This window comes from Nesoenas mayeri, assembly GCF_963082525.1.
Source record: "Nesoenas mayeri genome assembly, chromosome: Z".
Lineage (NCBI taxonomy): Eukaryota > Metazoa > Chordata > Aves > Columbiformes > Columbidae > Nesoenas > Nesoenas mayeri.
The window spans coordinates 52066647-52080740 of record NC_137542.1 but is presented as its reverse complement, the minus strand read 5'-3'; the positions used below and the strand labels follow the sequence as shown (position 1 = coordinate 52080740).

At 40.7% G+C, this 14094-nt stretch overlaps 1 protein-coding gene across 2 annotated transcripts in view; it reads right to left on the bottom strand.

Moving 5' to 3' along the window:
- PLPP1 (phospholipid phosphatase 1) overlaps positions 1 to 14094 on the bottom strand; it is a gene marked incomplete at its 5' end in the record, with an annotated part of 66916 nt that overhangs the window by 2693 nt on the left and 50129 nt on the right. For both annotated transcript variants that reach the window (XM_080362827.1, XM_080362828.1), the window contains one exon: positions 11522 to 11579. In XM_080362827.1, the coding sequence (XP_080218953.1) occupies positions 11522 to 11579 (58 nt within the window). The remainder of the gene's footprint in view (positions 1 to 11521; positions 11580 to 14094) is intronic.

The following is a 14094-nucleotide window of genomic DNA, read 5'->3' as shown; positions in this document are numbered from 1 at the left end:
TCTTCATGTTTTATGTGAAACTACATAGCACCATCATATAGATGTTTTCTGTATTTGTACTGGTGTGACAAATGATAATTTTCAGGACCAAGGTACTGGTAATGCCAGAGCCGCTTAAGGTTTAGAAAGAATCCAGTGGAAATCAAACCAGCATAACCAGCATTTTACTCCTACATTAACTACAGGTAAGTCTTATACAAAGAAATAGCTGGCACCCACCCAAATGTGGAGTCCTGCAGATACAGGAAGCCCCATCTTGCTCCAAGCATGAAGACCATTAACACCTTTACTGAAGTTTACATATACCACACATAGCACTGACAAGTTTTTAACTTTATTCTCAGTTCCAGTAATATTTTGTACTATCAACTTTTAGCATACTATTGCAGCTGTAGTTAAGCATCAGAACTAACTTGATATGATGATTGATAACATCCAGGATCACATTCCTCAGTGGTCACTGGTGTATTTCACTGCACTCCATCTGTTACTAGTCCTTTTTTGCTTCATATTAACCATGTTACCCCTCAGGTAAAGCAAGTGAGTATGTGCAGTTCCCATTCTTTTTCTCGCCCCTCAGCTCTGTTTATGATGTTGTATATATCTATGCTTTGAAAGTGTTGTCTCAAATTCACAGTATTTAACTCTATTACTTTCTTGTCTAATCTAAGACGTGGCTTTTGTCTCCTCCTCTGGTCTAAGACAGAAACCTCTTCAGCTGTAAGAGGAGCTTCTGCAAATCCACCCTGTAAACATAATTTACTTTATTCTGGAACTTGATGCTGTCATCAAAAAGGGCACCATAGTTACTGTATTAACAGAAACAACAACACCGTTGAAGATGATGATTAACATTTCAACTATACATTTTTGGTACCATCTAGGAACTTCAGGTTGACTACAAAACCTTAGCTATGAAATTGCAGAAGCTAATTCAAACCCAGGCTTCATGTACTAAGATAGGACACTAACTTCTGGTAAATCCCACAGCTGCCAACTTCAAAAGCCACGACTACCTTTGAGAAGCATTACACTTACAATATAAATACAGGCACAGAGCTTGCACTGTAGATGCAAAGGTGCCACGTTCCAAAGTTAAACATTCAGGGAACATTTCATTGGTTTGTCCGAGCAGCTTACATCATAATTTTGGCATGCTGACTTTTTCAGCTATAAATGGAATGTCAAAGATCAATCATATCCATAACCACTTTTCTTTAATAGCAAGATCAGGGTGAAATCAGACTTGGAAGAAGCTACAGCTAAGCCTGAACTGGAAAATAATTTATTCCCTTCAAGAGGTGGGTACTGCATATTCCCGGGGGCCTTACTTTCACCACTAGGGAAGTATCGTTTAGCCACTTCAAATATTAGCTGTCACACAGTTCTTTTAACAAAAGGTGGTTTAATGGTCTCATATAAATAGTATTTCTGTATTTACCAACAGTAGACCAAATGCTACCCCAGTGACACATGAAGCAGGAGGGGTTCAAGGAGCACACGCTGGTAGCCTAAAGACCTGGCTGATGATTCAATACTGGCTGTTCTTTGTCCTTTCCCTATTCCCGCTAAATTCTGTTTAAGACAGCTAAAAATACCTTGCTGTAATAAAAGGTTTTTTCCATGTTAAGCATTTCTGGTAGCTGGCAAAGGTGCGCAGTCCTATCAGAAAGAAAAAGGGTTATGCAACTGCAGATAGGTGGGAAACCAAAATACACCTCTGAATAAAGGAAGAAAGTGAGGCAAGCCACACAAAAAGCACACTTGGAAAGATGCCAGCCCACAGCACCAAATGACAAATAAGACAGTATTTGAATTGCCCTCATGCAGCATCTGTTTAGACTTTATTTCTGCTTGACAAAGCATCAAACAAGAAATTTGGATTTTAAATCTATGTGAAAACAAATTTCCATACTAAGACAGTCACAGAGAAGATGTGGAGCTGCTTTATCACCTGCAGAACACATGCAGTTGGCTACAGGCTTTGTCAATTCTAGGTGCTTCTTGAGACCACCAACTCCAGTAACTGCACAGGAAATCCCCAAAGCCCTTCTTGTACCTTCTACCAGCAGACAGATTTATATTGTTCTAAAACTAGGTGTGAGAAGGGTGAGAAATCATACCACAGATTAGTGTCAGTGTAACTGATCATGGCTGTGTTTAATTTCAGAAAGAGCAGCTGTTCTTCTGGCTATGACTGCTTTTTTGAGTTAGCTTTCAGTTCAGTTGAGAGTAATTGTTTACCAGCCAGCTGCTGGAATAGCAAATTCCTTGTTATTTTTAAGCAGGTAACTTCAAACTGACTCTCCTTTTTTTAACAGGCCAGGCACCCATGCTCCCCTGCTCTTCCTACTGCCATGACTCACCCTTAGCAACCTGTTTGGGCTGAAACAAGACAGCAGCCAAAGAAAGGAAGGAGCTTTTTCCTTATAATTCCATTAAATATAAACCGAGCTTGATACTAGAAGTATGCCCAAGAGTCCTTTATACAGTATTAGTCCTTATACAGCATTATATGCACAATACAGAGATGATCTGCTGTTGTGCTGCATAAACACTTACTATTTTGACCCTGTTGACAAATGCAGGGCAATGACTCCAGGCTGTTTACAGAACCCCTCCTGATAACGCACAGCATGACTCAGGTTCTTTTGTTCCTCCTCAAAGTCCTTCACAGCACAGGCATAAAGAAGGGAAACAGAAGCAAATCCCTGTCTGTCTGCCCACCCATCTCTTTGCTAGCAAGGAATAAACTTTATAACTAAAACTTGTAACCTACAGAAGCAGCAGGAACTTTAGGAAATGCCACCTGAGTGATACCACTGTAATGCCCCTTACCAGCATTACTTGTTGCTGAGAGTTTGATCTGTGAGCCTATGAGCACAGCAGGAGCTTTCAGAGCTGTTCTGGCAGACGTGCTCCTACCACTGACAACTGTTTGCCCACAATGACATCCCTGCTGTCCCACTTCTGAGCATCTGTCTGACCGTTCAGCTACAATCTACTTCATCTACCATCCCACTGTTTCTCTTGTTTGTTTTGTTTGTTCTTTTTAACGTGCAGAAATAGATTTAATAGAAGCTTTCTTGTAATGGGAATTAATAATCTCCAGCTTTTTTCCCCTACTAGCCAATGCTTACTCTATAATGAAACTATGTTCTCTACTCCACACACTACGTTCTCTACTCCACAGACATCCTGAACACAAGTTTCTTCTTAATCTATGGTCTAGTACTTCATTTCTAAAAATATACACAGGAATGAAGAGAAACTCACAGGCACTTTGTGGCTTCTTGCAAGAAGCCACAGACACGAACGGAAGGGTCGCTGCGACTGGAGAATTATTTGCTACTCTTAACATTTCTAGCATAGCTTACAAGTGTTTGCTCTTCCAGTGAAGCAATATTACTACACGTATACACATACCTGCCCACCTAATTTTACAGTACTGTGACTTATTTCCTAGATGGACTTCTGGAGGTGTAACCATGTGGCTTCACAATAAACTTATCTTGCATCCCACCTTAAAGGCACTACCTTCTTCTAGATCTACCACAACCTACCTACTTCCTTGAACCGAGGTCACATTTCAGACAGTTAATTCTAATCCCTAGAATTCCTCAGTCATTTTTCATTCAATATCTCCTCAGCTTTTTTCCAAAATCCTGTTATACAAAACTCTGTACCGCAAAATGGTTTTTGCCTTTTAAGTTATGGGGAATCCTCCTGCACGTTCAGTCCTCCTTCAAGGATGGAAGTCAAAAGGAAGAAAGTTTGGAGGTTTTCCCCCCACATCAGGAACAGCTGTTTTGTACAAATTTTTACCAATTGATTTGTTCTGTCACTTCTAAAAAAATTTTCTTCAACAGGCTTTTATGTTCCTGATATCAAAAGGTCCCAGTAATCACATTTCCTACAGGTGTCCTTGTCCTGTCCTAAGGAACAGAAGCACACTTTTGCTTTGGCAATGTACCTGTTTTCCCTCTTAGTTTTATATACTCAATCCTAATGTACTCACAGCATAATGAATAATTATTAAAAATTAATATGAAAACAGACAGAATATGGTTTTCCTAGGACAAAAACTCCCCCATGACATGAGCAAATCAGAGAACACTTGTGAGGTACAAGCAGTAAGAATCTGGAAGAGAAACAAGGTGCAGAAGGTCAGTTTTCTTAGGAAATAAGCCATATTTTGAGAGACCATAGTAGTCAATACAATTTTTGGGAGAGAGCAAGTAAATAGCATTTATTCAGCTCACCATTTACCATTAGTCACATCTAACTTCAGTTTCATTATATCTGCCTGAGCATTAAGATAAAACCCTATAGCATTATTATTTTGCTCTTTTAACAGGCACAAGATCCTGCTGCAGTTATAATTAGTAACTGGATTAATTGCTGGCTACAGTTAGAAAAGCTCATACTTTGAAACAAGTCTGCTGACCAAAAAAAAGTCTCAAGAGCCATAAGCAGTGCTGTGGAAATGCACCATAAGGGCTCTCTCAAAACCAAGAAGCTCTGAAAAAGTAATGTGTAAACCACCTCAAGTGTGTGTACATGTGTATATGGTTGGCTTTGGGATTTCTGGGGTGGAGGGAGGCGATAGGAAGGTACTGTGTTTTGGTGATTTTGTTAATGAGGGGCAGGGCTGGACAGAAGGAGGGAAAGCACAGGAGGCACCAGTGTTGGAAAGTCTTAAGAAAAACCAGCCTGAGTGATTAATATGATAAAAGTTGGGCCAAAATTCTCTGAGGCTAGGAATACAGGCTGCGAATCCAGGCACATTTGTAGGACAGGGAAATTCCATTTGTGTGGATATCCCACGGGCACCCTTACAGGACACAATCCCCCCACCCACTTCCAAGAGTGTGAAGTTCTCCATTAGGAAGCCGAGTAGATGCACAGAGCACCAGAGGAACTCACCCACCCTCCAGCTCCACCAGCAAAGCAGCAGCATTGCCTTTCTGTGATGAGAGGGACTCTGACACAGACAGTGCCACACACCTCTACAAGAGACGGTTTGCACCCGATCATCTTGGATGCAAGCAGGCATTCAAACAAGATGTTCCAGAGAATAAAAGAACCGACATATTCACCCTGGATTCTTGAGTAACGCTATGAAGTGACAGAAAAACAGAATGACCTACCCTGTTCCAGCCCTGCTCAACAACCCAGTGGTACAGACCAGGACATCCCTGCCTGGTTCATACAGGCAGTACAGGAGAAAGAAAGCTCCCTTCAGAGATCTTCTAAGCTTTGTGATTCTCTGAAGGTTTGCAATGCAGCTTTTCCCTTTCTGCGTATTACAGGAAACTTTAGAGATTCCTTTGTAGAAGAGCTGGTTTGTATAACAGCCATTATTCAAGCAGCTTTGTATAAGAGCAATTAATCACATTTCAGCTAGCACAAACTCTGGAATTCAGAGAAACACAAGAAATCTGGGCAACAGTTTAAAAATTGCAGTTCTGAGCACAGAAAAATGGCCAAGAGCCACAAGATGTGCTGAGAAATAACCAATCATTTGCAAACTTGTGTCTGTGCAAGTATTACAGCTTGTTTTATACCTGTTGGCACTTCATCTGTGAATAAACACAGAGCTCTTGGCATCAACAAACAAGACGCTGCCTGCAAACCAGAAATCAATGTGCAATTTTCTTCATGTGAAGCTTGATGTTAATATAGATAATGTCTATCCCATGTAACTTTAAACACAACAGGCTCACATCCAAACAGAAAACTGTATTATTAACAGTACTACAGAGATGTAGCAGAATTCATGAGTCACTCATGAGCTGGGGTTCTTTAAAAAAGGTAACAGAGTTTGAAGTTTATTTTACCTTTTTAATGTGCTCTCATTTTCTTTAAAAATACATATTTAAGATCCATGGAATATTGTGTCCAGTTCTGGGCCCCCCAGTTCTGGAAGGACAGGGAACTGCTGGAGAGGGTCCAGCGCAGGGCAGCAAAGATGATGAAGGGACTGGAGCATCTCCCTTATGAGGAAAGGCTGAGGGAGCTGGGTCTCTTTAGCCTGGAGAAGAGGAGACTGAGGGGTGACCTTATTAATGTTTACAGATATATAAAGGGTGAGTGTCACGAGGATGGAGCCAGGCTCTTCTCGGTGACAATCAATGGTAGGACAAGGGGTAATGGGTACAAACCGGAACACAAGAGGTTCCAATTAAATTTGACAAGAAACTTCTCAGTGAGGGTGACAGAACACTGGAACAGGCTGCCCAGGGGGGTTGTGGAGTCTCCTTCTCTGGAGACATTCAAAACCCACCTGGACACATTCCTGTGTAACCTCATCTAGGTGTTCCTGCTCCGGCAGAGGGATTGGACTAGATGATCTTTTGAGGTCCCTTCCAAGCCCTAACATTCTGTGATTCTGTGATCCCTGGTATATCTCCAATACTATCTGTTGTTTAGTTTTTGCTTGTTTCTTTGTTGTTGTTGATTTTAACTGGACAGAAAAAGGAAAAAAGAAGCAACACTTCAGAATTAATTCTTCCCCTTCCAGGGAAGGAAAAGGACACAGGTCTGCAGTTACTTCAGGGTGGAGGGGTATCTGGGTTGCTGTTTGAAGGGATGCTCTAACCCTTTACTCTGACCATGTATTCCTGATGACTCCCCTGCACCAGCTCCAATGTGTGAACAGCCCTACAGTGAGCTTGTATAGAGAACTGTGCCACTGGAAAGCTGAATTAAAGGAAAAATAAGTGACAGGACAAGGGAGGAAAGACAAAATATGTACTAGTCTGGCCTCTAAGATACCTGCATCCTGCTGTCAAAAAGCAACTGATGTGCAAAATCCGTGTCCTATGCAATGGGAAAAAAAATCATGTCTGTTACTAGTAATAGTCCAACTCTCAACTCAGTATAAAAAGTACAATCAATCTATTCTGTATGCACATTTCCCACTGGGCAAGTAATGTTTCTTGGGTTTTTAATCCTCCAGCCTCAACTTGGCTGTACATTGCAGAAATAATTGTTTACTGACATAATTTTACCATAAAGTAGGATAAACAAAATTTCATTCCATTGCAAATGATAACACTTGGCTCTTTTCTGATGAGAAAAAAAACTTATGTGTTCCGTCTACTTGGAGTAAGTATTTTTCTGTTGTGTCTACCAAGCTGTAAAAGCTTTCAGAAGAATGTAAGCACTGCAAGATAGTTCCTTCAGCTCAGTTCTTCAGCAGTCAATTCACAATAATCCTGTCACTACTGACAGCTGTAACTCCCAATCCAACTATGGCAAAGTTGTTTTGCTCTGTTTGCTTATTACTAAAAAGTCTAAATACTATTACAGTGCTGGAAGCACACACAAGTAGAAGCACAAGCATCTCCATACTTGAGCCACAGAGTATAGCCAGCTACCTTTATTTTTTTGTCTCTGTTTCAAGCAAGTTGCTTGGTACAACCTTTGGCTACAGCCAAACAAAACATTTTCAGAAACAAATGTTATTTCATTAGTTTTTGAAGACTAGGTAGTTGAGGCAACTTTCATGTGGGTAGGAACACATTAGGGACTCTTCTGCAGCTCTAGTCAGTAGCATTTGGGAAAGTAAAGAAATACTGCCATGCAAACGGACATACCTAAAATACTGTGTTAAAGACTCCCAGGATCATATTTGGTTACTGTTTCACTCAACCTCTAATTCCAAAATAAACAATTAAAGTAAGAGATTTAAAGGGCGAAGCTTGATTGGCACATTAGGACCATGAGTATAGAAAGCTGGCTAAACCCTGCTTTTCACTTGTGTGCAGCCTATGATCTCACTGCAAAAGGTGGCCGTCAGCCCAGGTCACTGAAATACCAGCCACCCTCCCGTTCCTGTCTGTCATCCCCTGTGTCCTTGGACATACACAATGTTCTTTCCCAAACAGCCATGGGAGAGCTCGAGAGCCACTCAGGTTACATCCTGCACAGACTCATCCCCTTTCGCCCCAAGCCCAAGCCACACAAACACACGGCCCCCAGAATAGCAGGGCAGCCTGGCCGGGTTCCTGCAGCCCTGTTCCCATCCTGGAAACAGCCAAGACCGACTCCATCACAGCAAACTGATCCTCAGGGCCACACTCATTTCTGCCAACTGCAGGAGCTGCAGTAGGGTCATTCTCGCTACTGAAGATAGCATGCATTTAGCATTTTAATCTACAATAGCTTTCAGATGGAGACTACTTGGGTTCCAGCATCTGTCATTAGGTCACTGGGTTCCCACACTGTGTCTGCTCATACTCCCTCCAGTTTGCAGATGAAGCTGTTGTTGGCAAAAGCATCCCAGAGATAACAGCTCCGTCTGGAACCAAACTGACCCACCTAGCTCTGACAAACAAATCTCAAAATCTGTGTTTCACCACAACTTCCTTGTCTGACAGTCCACAGATGTATTTTTGTAGTTTCACTCTTTCCATATACTGGCGAGTTCAAAACTACCCAGGCCCTAAACTGGGCCAGCTAGACACAATATTTTTAAAATACATGACAACTTCACATCCAGTTAAAAATGCAGCAGCAATCTCTATGTAAGAACAGTAAGTGATATACACTACTGCAGATTTAAATAGGTAGATTATGTAAACTATTTAACATTCCCTGAAGTTATTAAAATCCCACACATTTCTATCATATGATCATTCTTTTAGAAGTTGTTAGATAAGGTTTTTTATGAAAAAGACTTAGTGCATTTTTCTCCTTATTCTGCAGATGAGTAAGCCTCCTTTCTCAATGGCAGGTGTCACACTGAATTGCAGTAGGCACTGCCTTTGCTTCTGTTTTAATGCCAGATAGTCACATAGAGCAAGCTACATGAGACCAGTTCAGGAAGAGATTTTGTACAGGAGCACACAGACAATTCAAACATGGTAACAAAATGTAGATTTGTTATAGCTTGCCATAAAAGGCTTTAAGCAGGAACTAGCTTAATGAAGCTGATACCAATTACAGAAGTATATAAGCTGATATGGTATCAAAGACTTTTATTCAGGTAACCTTTAAAAGCTTGACTGCCACATGTATAGAAGGTGAACATGCTAATGCAAGGAACCTGAGTCAGACCATTTTAGATAACTGTAAATGCTGGGGAGCAAAGATTATTTGTGTACACCCAGAAAGACATGAGCCCCAACTACATTCCAAGTATTTCCTTCCTGAAGTTAAAAGTTCTGCTCTCCAATGCTGTCCTGTCCCACAAGCCAAAGGGAAACAAAGGAGAAATGCTCCATACATTCCCAGATACGTGCTTGCTTAGACTATTCATTTGAACAGTTCATGTCACAGGATTTTCTTCTATTTTTCTTTGGCTCTTTTAAAATTCAAGTTATATATTTTCTATTTGGAATTTTCAACTTTTTGGCTTCTATCCTTCTTCTGAAGTAAATCACACATTTTCTTCTATATGTCCCTGAAGCAAGAAAATGAGACCATCTAGATAAAAAAAAAAAATCTCTGCTTCCAGGGTAATGAAGCCCCAGAATATGAAGACATTAAAGTCACAATATCCCTAAGAGATGAACTTTTAAAAGCCACCCACCCAGCAGCACTTAGAGCTTAGTTTTTGTCAAAAGCTTCCTTCACATTAAGTATAAAGTCTGAGCTGCCAGGTGTTTCTCTGTTCTACCCTCACTACGAGGTGAGACACACAGCACAGATTATGCTCAAAACTGAAGTTTTTCTCCTGGTACTGGTGAAACCACAGAGTCAGAACTCAAATATCAGCTCCCACTGAGACCTGTGGAATCTCTTATGTCAAAGGTTTAAAGCATCTGAAACATTTGAAAATGTTGATGAAACGCCTCACGTTCATTTTTAGTCAGTCATGTGCAAGTGCATGGAACAGAAAGTAAAGCTACAATTTAACTTGTTTGTAACTCAGCAATTCTGCTTTAAGCTGCCAAAGTATTTCACTGGTTTGCCCAGTATTTTGCAAGGTGGCTTTATTTAAGCCACACACTTCAAGCATCTCTCATTTCACAGCTGCAGTGTTTGCACTGTCTGCAGCAGAGATCATTTCTCCTCTGAGTCTCCCAAAACCAGCCCTGTTTTTTGAAACGCCTAACCTGAGACAGCACACGTGTTCCCAAGTAACATTTAAAGGCATGCTTTCTGCAGCGTGCACGCAGAGTTGCCCAGGCTCTCCAGAAACCAGCACGCTGGTGCCTGGTTATGATTCACACTGCCTCTGAGTAATGCCACGTGTCAACAATTCTGTCCTGCTCATGACTCAGCCTGCGGCTGGAGCAAGTGTGCGAAGAGCAGATAAAGCCAGCACCGCAGCTCAGCCAAACAACAGGTTATCAGGCGCTGCAGGTCTGGTTCACAGTCAGTGCTGGCACTCTGGCCTGACACGTGGGCAAGGAGGAAGGTTAGGAAGCTGTTTTCCTCACCCTCCTGCAGTAGCTGTCACCTTGAAGATATTTGTACTTTTTCATTTAAATAAAAAGACCACATTCCATCTGAAAGTTGCTATGCAGTTGTGTTAATCAGCAAGGTAAAGACATCCTGCATTAGAGTCGATAACCTCTTTCAGGTGTCCCTGTGAAGGCCTCTGAACAGCTTCTGAATGAATAATCTTATTATAGGAGAAAAGAAAGTAGAAGTCTAATCTCCACAAAGCCTCTTATTTGTACTGGGCGATTACTCAGCCAGAGATAAGACAAGGAACTGGGGTGCAGAATGCTTTCTCCTAAAGCCAGGGTTCTGTCTACACATTGACAAGATTACTGCAGAACAAAACTATCCCCAATAAAACACTTACTGTTTAACTCTTACCATGACATTTTTTAAAGATATTCATATCCTTCTAGTTTAAGGGAGCTAAGTAAATAAAGCCACATCATCTCGCCATTCATAGAATCATTCTGGTTGGAAGAGACCCTCAGGATCATTGAGTCCAACCATAACCCAACTCTAGCACTAAACCATGTCACTGAGAACCTCATCTATATGTCTATATGTCTCCACAGATGGTGACTCCACCACTTCCCTGGGCAGCCCATTCCACTGTGCCCCTGGCTTCCCCAACCTTCCCTCCCCACTCCTGAAAGACAGGAAAAAATCAACAAGGAATTTAAAAATTCAAGTTGATGTGCTGTTCTGTGCTTATAAGCCAATTCAGGTTTGATCAGGGTTTACATTTAGGTTTTGGGGGTTTTTAAATAGACTGCATGTTTCATTAAGTCAGACATATCTTACATTGTCATATGTCTTGCAATACTTTCAATGCAACTGAATTTAAGTAGCTCCATATTTTCCAAATCTACTTTCACCAAGTTCATTTTAGACAGGACACACAAGCCAACTACTACATTATAACAAGGCATACTGAACATCGTTCTACATCTTCCATTATCAGCAGTGTTCCCTTACAACTCCTACTGAGAAATCTTCAGTCATCTCATACAAGCGTCCTTCAAATCAGTGTCCCTTGCACAAAGCTGCCAAGTAAATATTTCAGTTTTGTACTAGGTAACTAATAGACTTTTGGTTGCCATTTAGATGGAAAGAGCATACTTACTGCTAGGAAGAGCATGCAGTACATGGAGAATGAAGAATGGCCAGAGTAAAACGATAGTCTGGAAGAGAAAAAAAAGCAGACAGCTCATTATTTTTCTTTTGCAACACCCAGTCTACAGTGATATTGGTTATATTGCACAAATGAACTGGTAAAATGCAAACACCCCCATGCTTTTTTTTTTTAAACAGCCCATCTAGGCACAATAGCTGTCACTCATCATGTCCAACAGCTTTTGACAAACAGCACTTCCCTACTCAGCAGCTCTCACAGCATTAAGTTGACTTCCACATCAGGTAGTAGCTTCCAACCCTTTGACCAAGGTCTGCACAGCAACCAAATATCCTCAACATCAGAAGCCAAATGTTTCTTGCAGCAGTATGTTTTTTCATCTTCTTGATAAATACCAGACTACCATAAGCATTATCATTTTTTTTAATTACTTATCAGATGGAGTATGTGTGAGAACAAATGACACATTAATCACCCCAAACCACTTAGTTGTATTTTGTCACCATCAAAAGGTGGTAGTTAACAACTGCTAACTAGATGTTTATACCACATACACATTTATTAAGTGTACTGATTCACACAGACCACAATCATCTGTCACTGAAGGGCAGAGGCAAAAGCAGGAAGGCAGTTCATTAGTCAGCCAAACACAAAAGATGACACCTCATTTAATATTTGTAGAAATAGCTTCATACTTGGCTACCTCATTTAAAGCACGTCAGCATTGCCTTTAACTTGCAAAGGCTTCTGGCAGGTCCAGACTAAAGGTCAGTTCAGAGCACCCTCTGCAAGGTCCAGCCCTGCACTGGCAGAGTCTGTGAGGAGCCCAGTATCAAAGGTGTAAAACAAATCCCACCTATCTCTCCATAAAAAAGAAAGAGCATAATAAAGTAATTTCTAATTCAGTCGTAAGTGAAAAGATGAAATAAACTGTATTTAAGCTATTTTTTTCTCTCTTATAAGAGCTCTGTAATAGCACTGCTCCGCAGACTATCAGCTAGGCTTCTGTGCCATTTAGCTATGTAACACTGCACTCCTCGCTTAAGAGTTGGCATATACAAACGAAGACAACTTAAGAAAAACTTTCATACCTCTCCAGACTGCCCTCCACCATACCCAGCTGGGCCATAGTTTGGTGCCTAAGCCAGGCAGAGAGCCCGAGGCCAGGGAAATTCCAGTCAAGGGAAACATTTCTGCTCTCTAGAGAGTAATGATGGCAGCTCTGATGTGCAGTAAGATTGGGTTAAACATTCACCACTCAAATACCACAAAGGAGGCAATAAAACAATCTCGTGCACAAGTGAAACTGCAAAACTTCCGGCACCAATTTGCATGTGTAACTTTAAGAAATTGCATCAGACCTCAGAAAAAACCCAACAAATTTCCTCCATAGGTTTTCGAGTTTAGTTTATATTTCATTCAAGGCACTGCCAATAGCTTTCAGTTTCAGAGATACTAAATAAGCCATCCTGAAAAGAGTAATATAATATGACTTGTATGTGAGTATATATTTTCACACCCCTGCCAGTATTTTTCAATTCAGTTCTTATATAGAAAAACTGTATTGACAATGTGTTACCTTCAGATATTTAAAATTCAAAAGCATTAAGATTACATTTTGGCTAGACATCCCTTCTCCACTTTAGTACTCTAGTAACTCTTTCCCAGTTAAACCCCCTGTGCAAGAGTCCCCTCTGAAAGCCAATACAATAAGAATTTAGAAGAGCTCCGTCTTTCAGACAAACATGTCATTTGAACCACAGAAGCAAAGTATGCTGTTCCACACAGCAGAAGATACAGAATAAGGAGTTCCTGGCTCCTATGCCAATATTTTATCCACTGAATTTGGAGCTATTCCTGTTGTTCATAAAAATATGTTTGCCACAATTCCTAAAGGCAACCTATTGCCAACTGAAGGAATTCAGAAGGCTAATAGTGAGATAAAGAATAAATCAATTTCTAAGTTTCTTTAGGGATTCCTATACCATTTTATAAGTGTTTTTGACTACCAGCATTCTTGGGTTTAAGAATATATTATCCCAATGTTACATTAAGAATGCCTTATTCCAAGTTGAGGATTACAAAATTTGAATGCATTCTCATCAGGCATAGATACGTATGTCATACATGATTGAAAATGTTGTGCTTAGCATATGAAGTACACAGAAATACAACTGGGACAAAGTATTGATCCAACTTGTACATTGCACAATTCCCATGATATTTCTTAGGCAATACTGCTGTTTCTAGTCTTCTTAAAAGGACATATCACAAAAAACAAAAAAATCCAACAAACACCACCACCCAAAAAACCCACCACACCAAACCAACAAACAAAAAAAACCCAAAAACACAACAACAACAAAAAAACACATAAAACCAAACAAAATACAAAACACCCAAACCCTTTCAAGCACTAAGTTTGACAATGGAAAAGTTTCCCAACAATTCCTAAGCACACAACATCTTCCCAATGTAAGGAGAATGTCCTGCCTCTCAAACCAGCCAACCTGTGTAGTTCAGGCTTCTTTGTGATCATACTGCAAGTGCTGGCTTGCCATTAG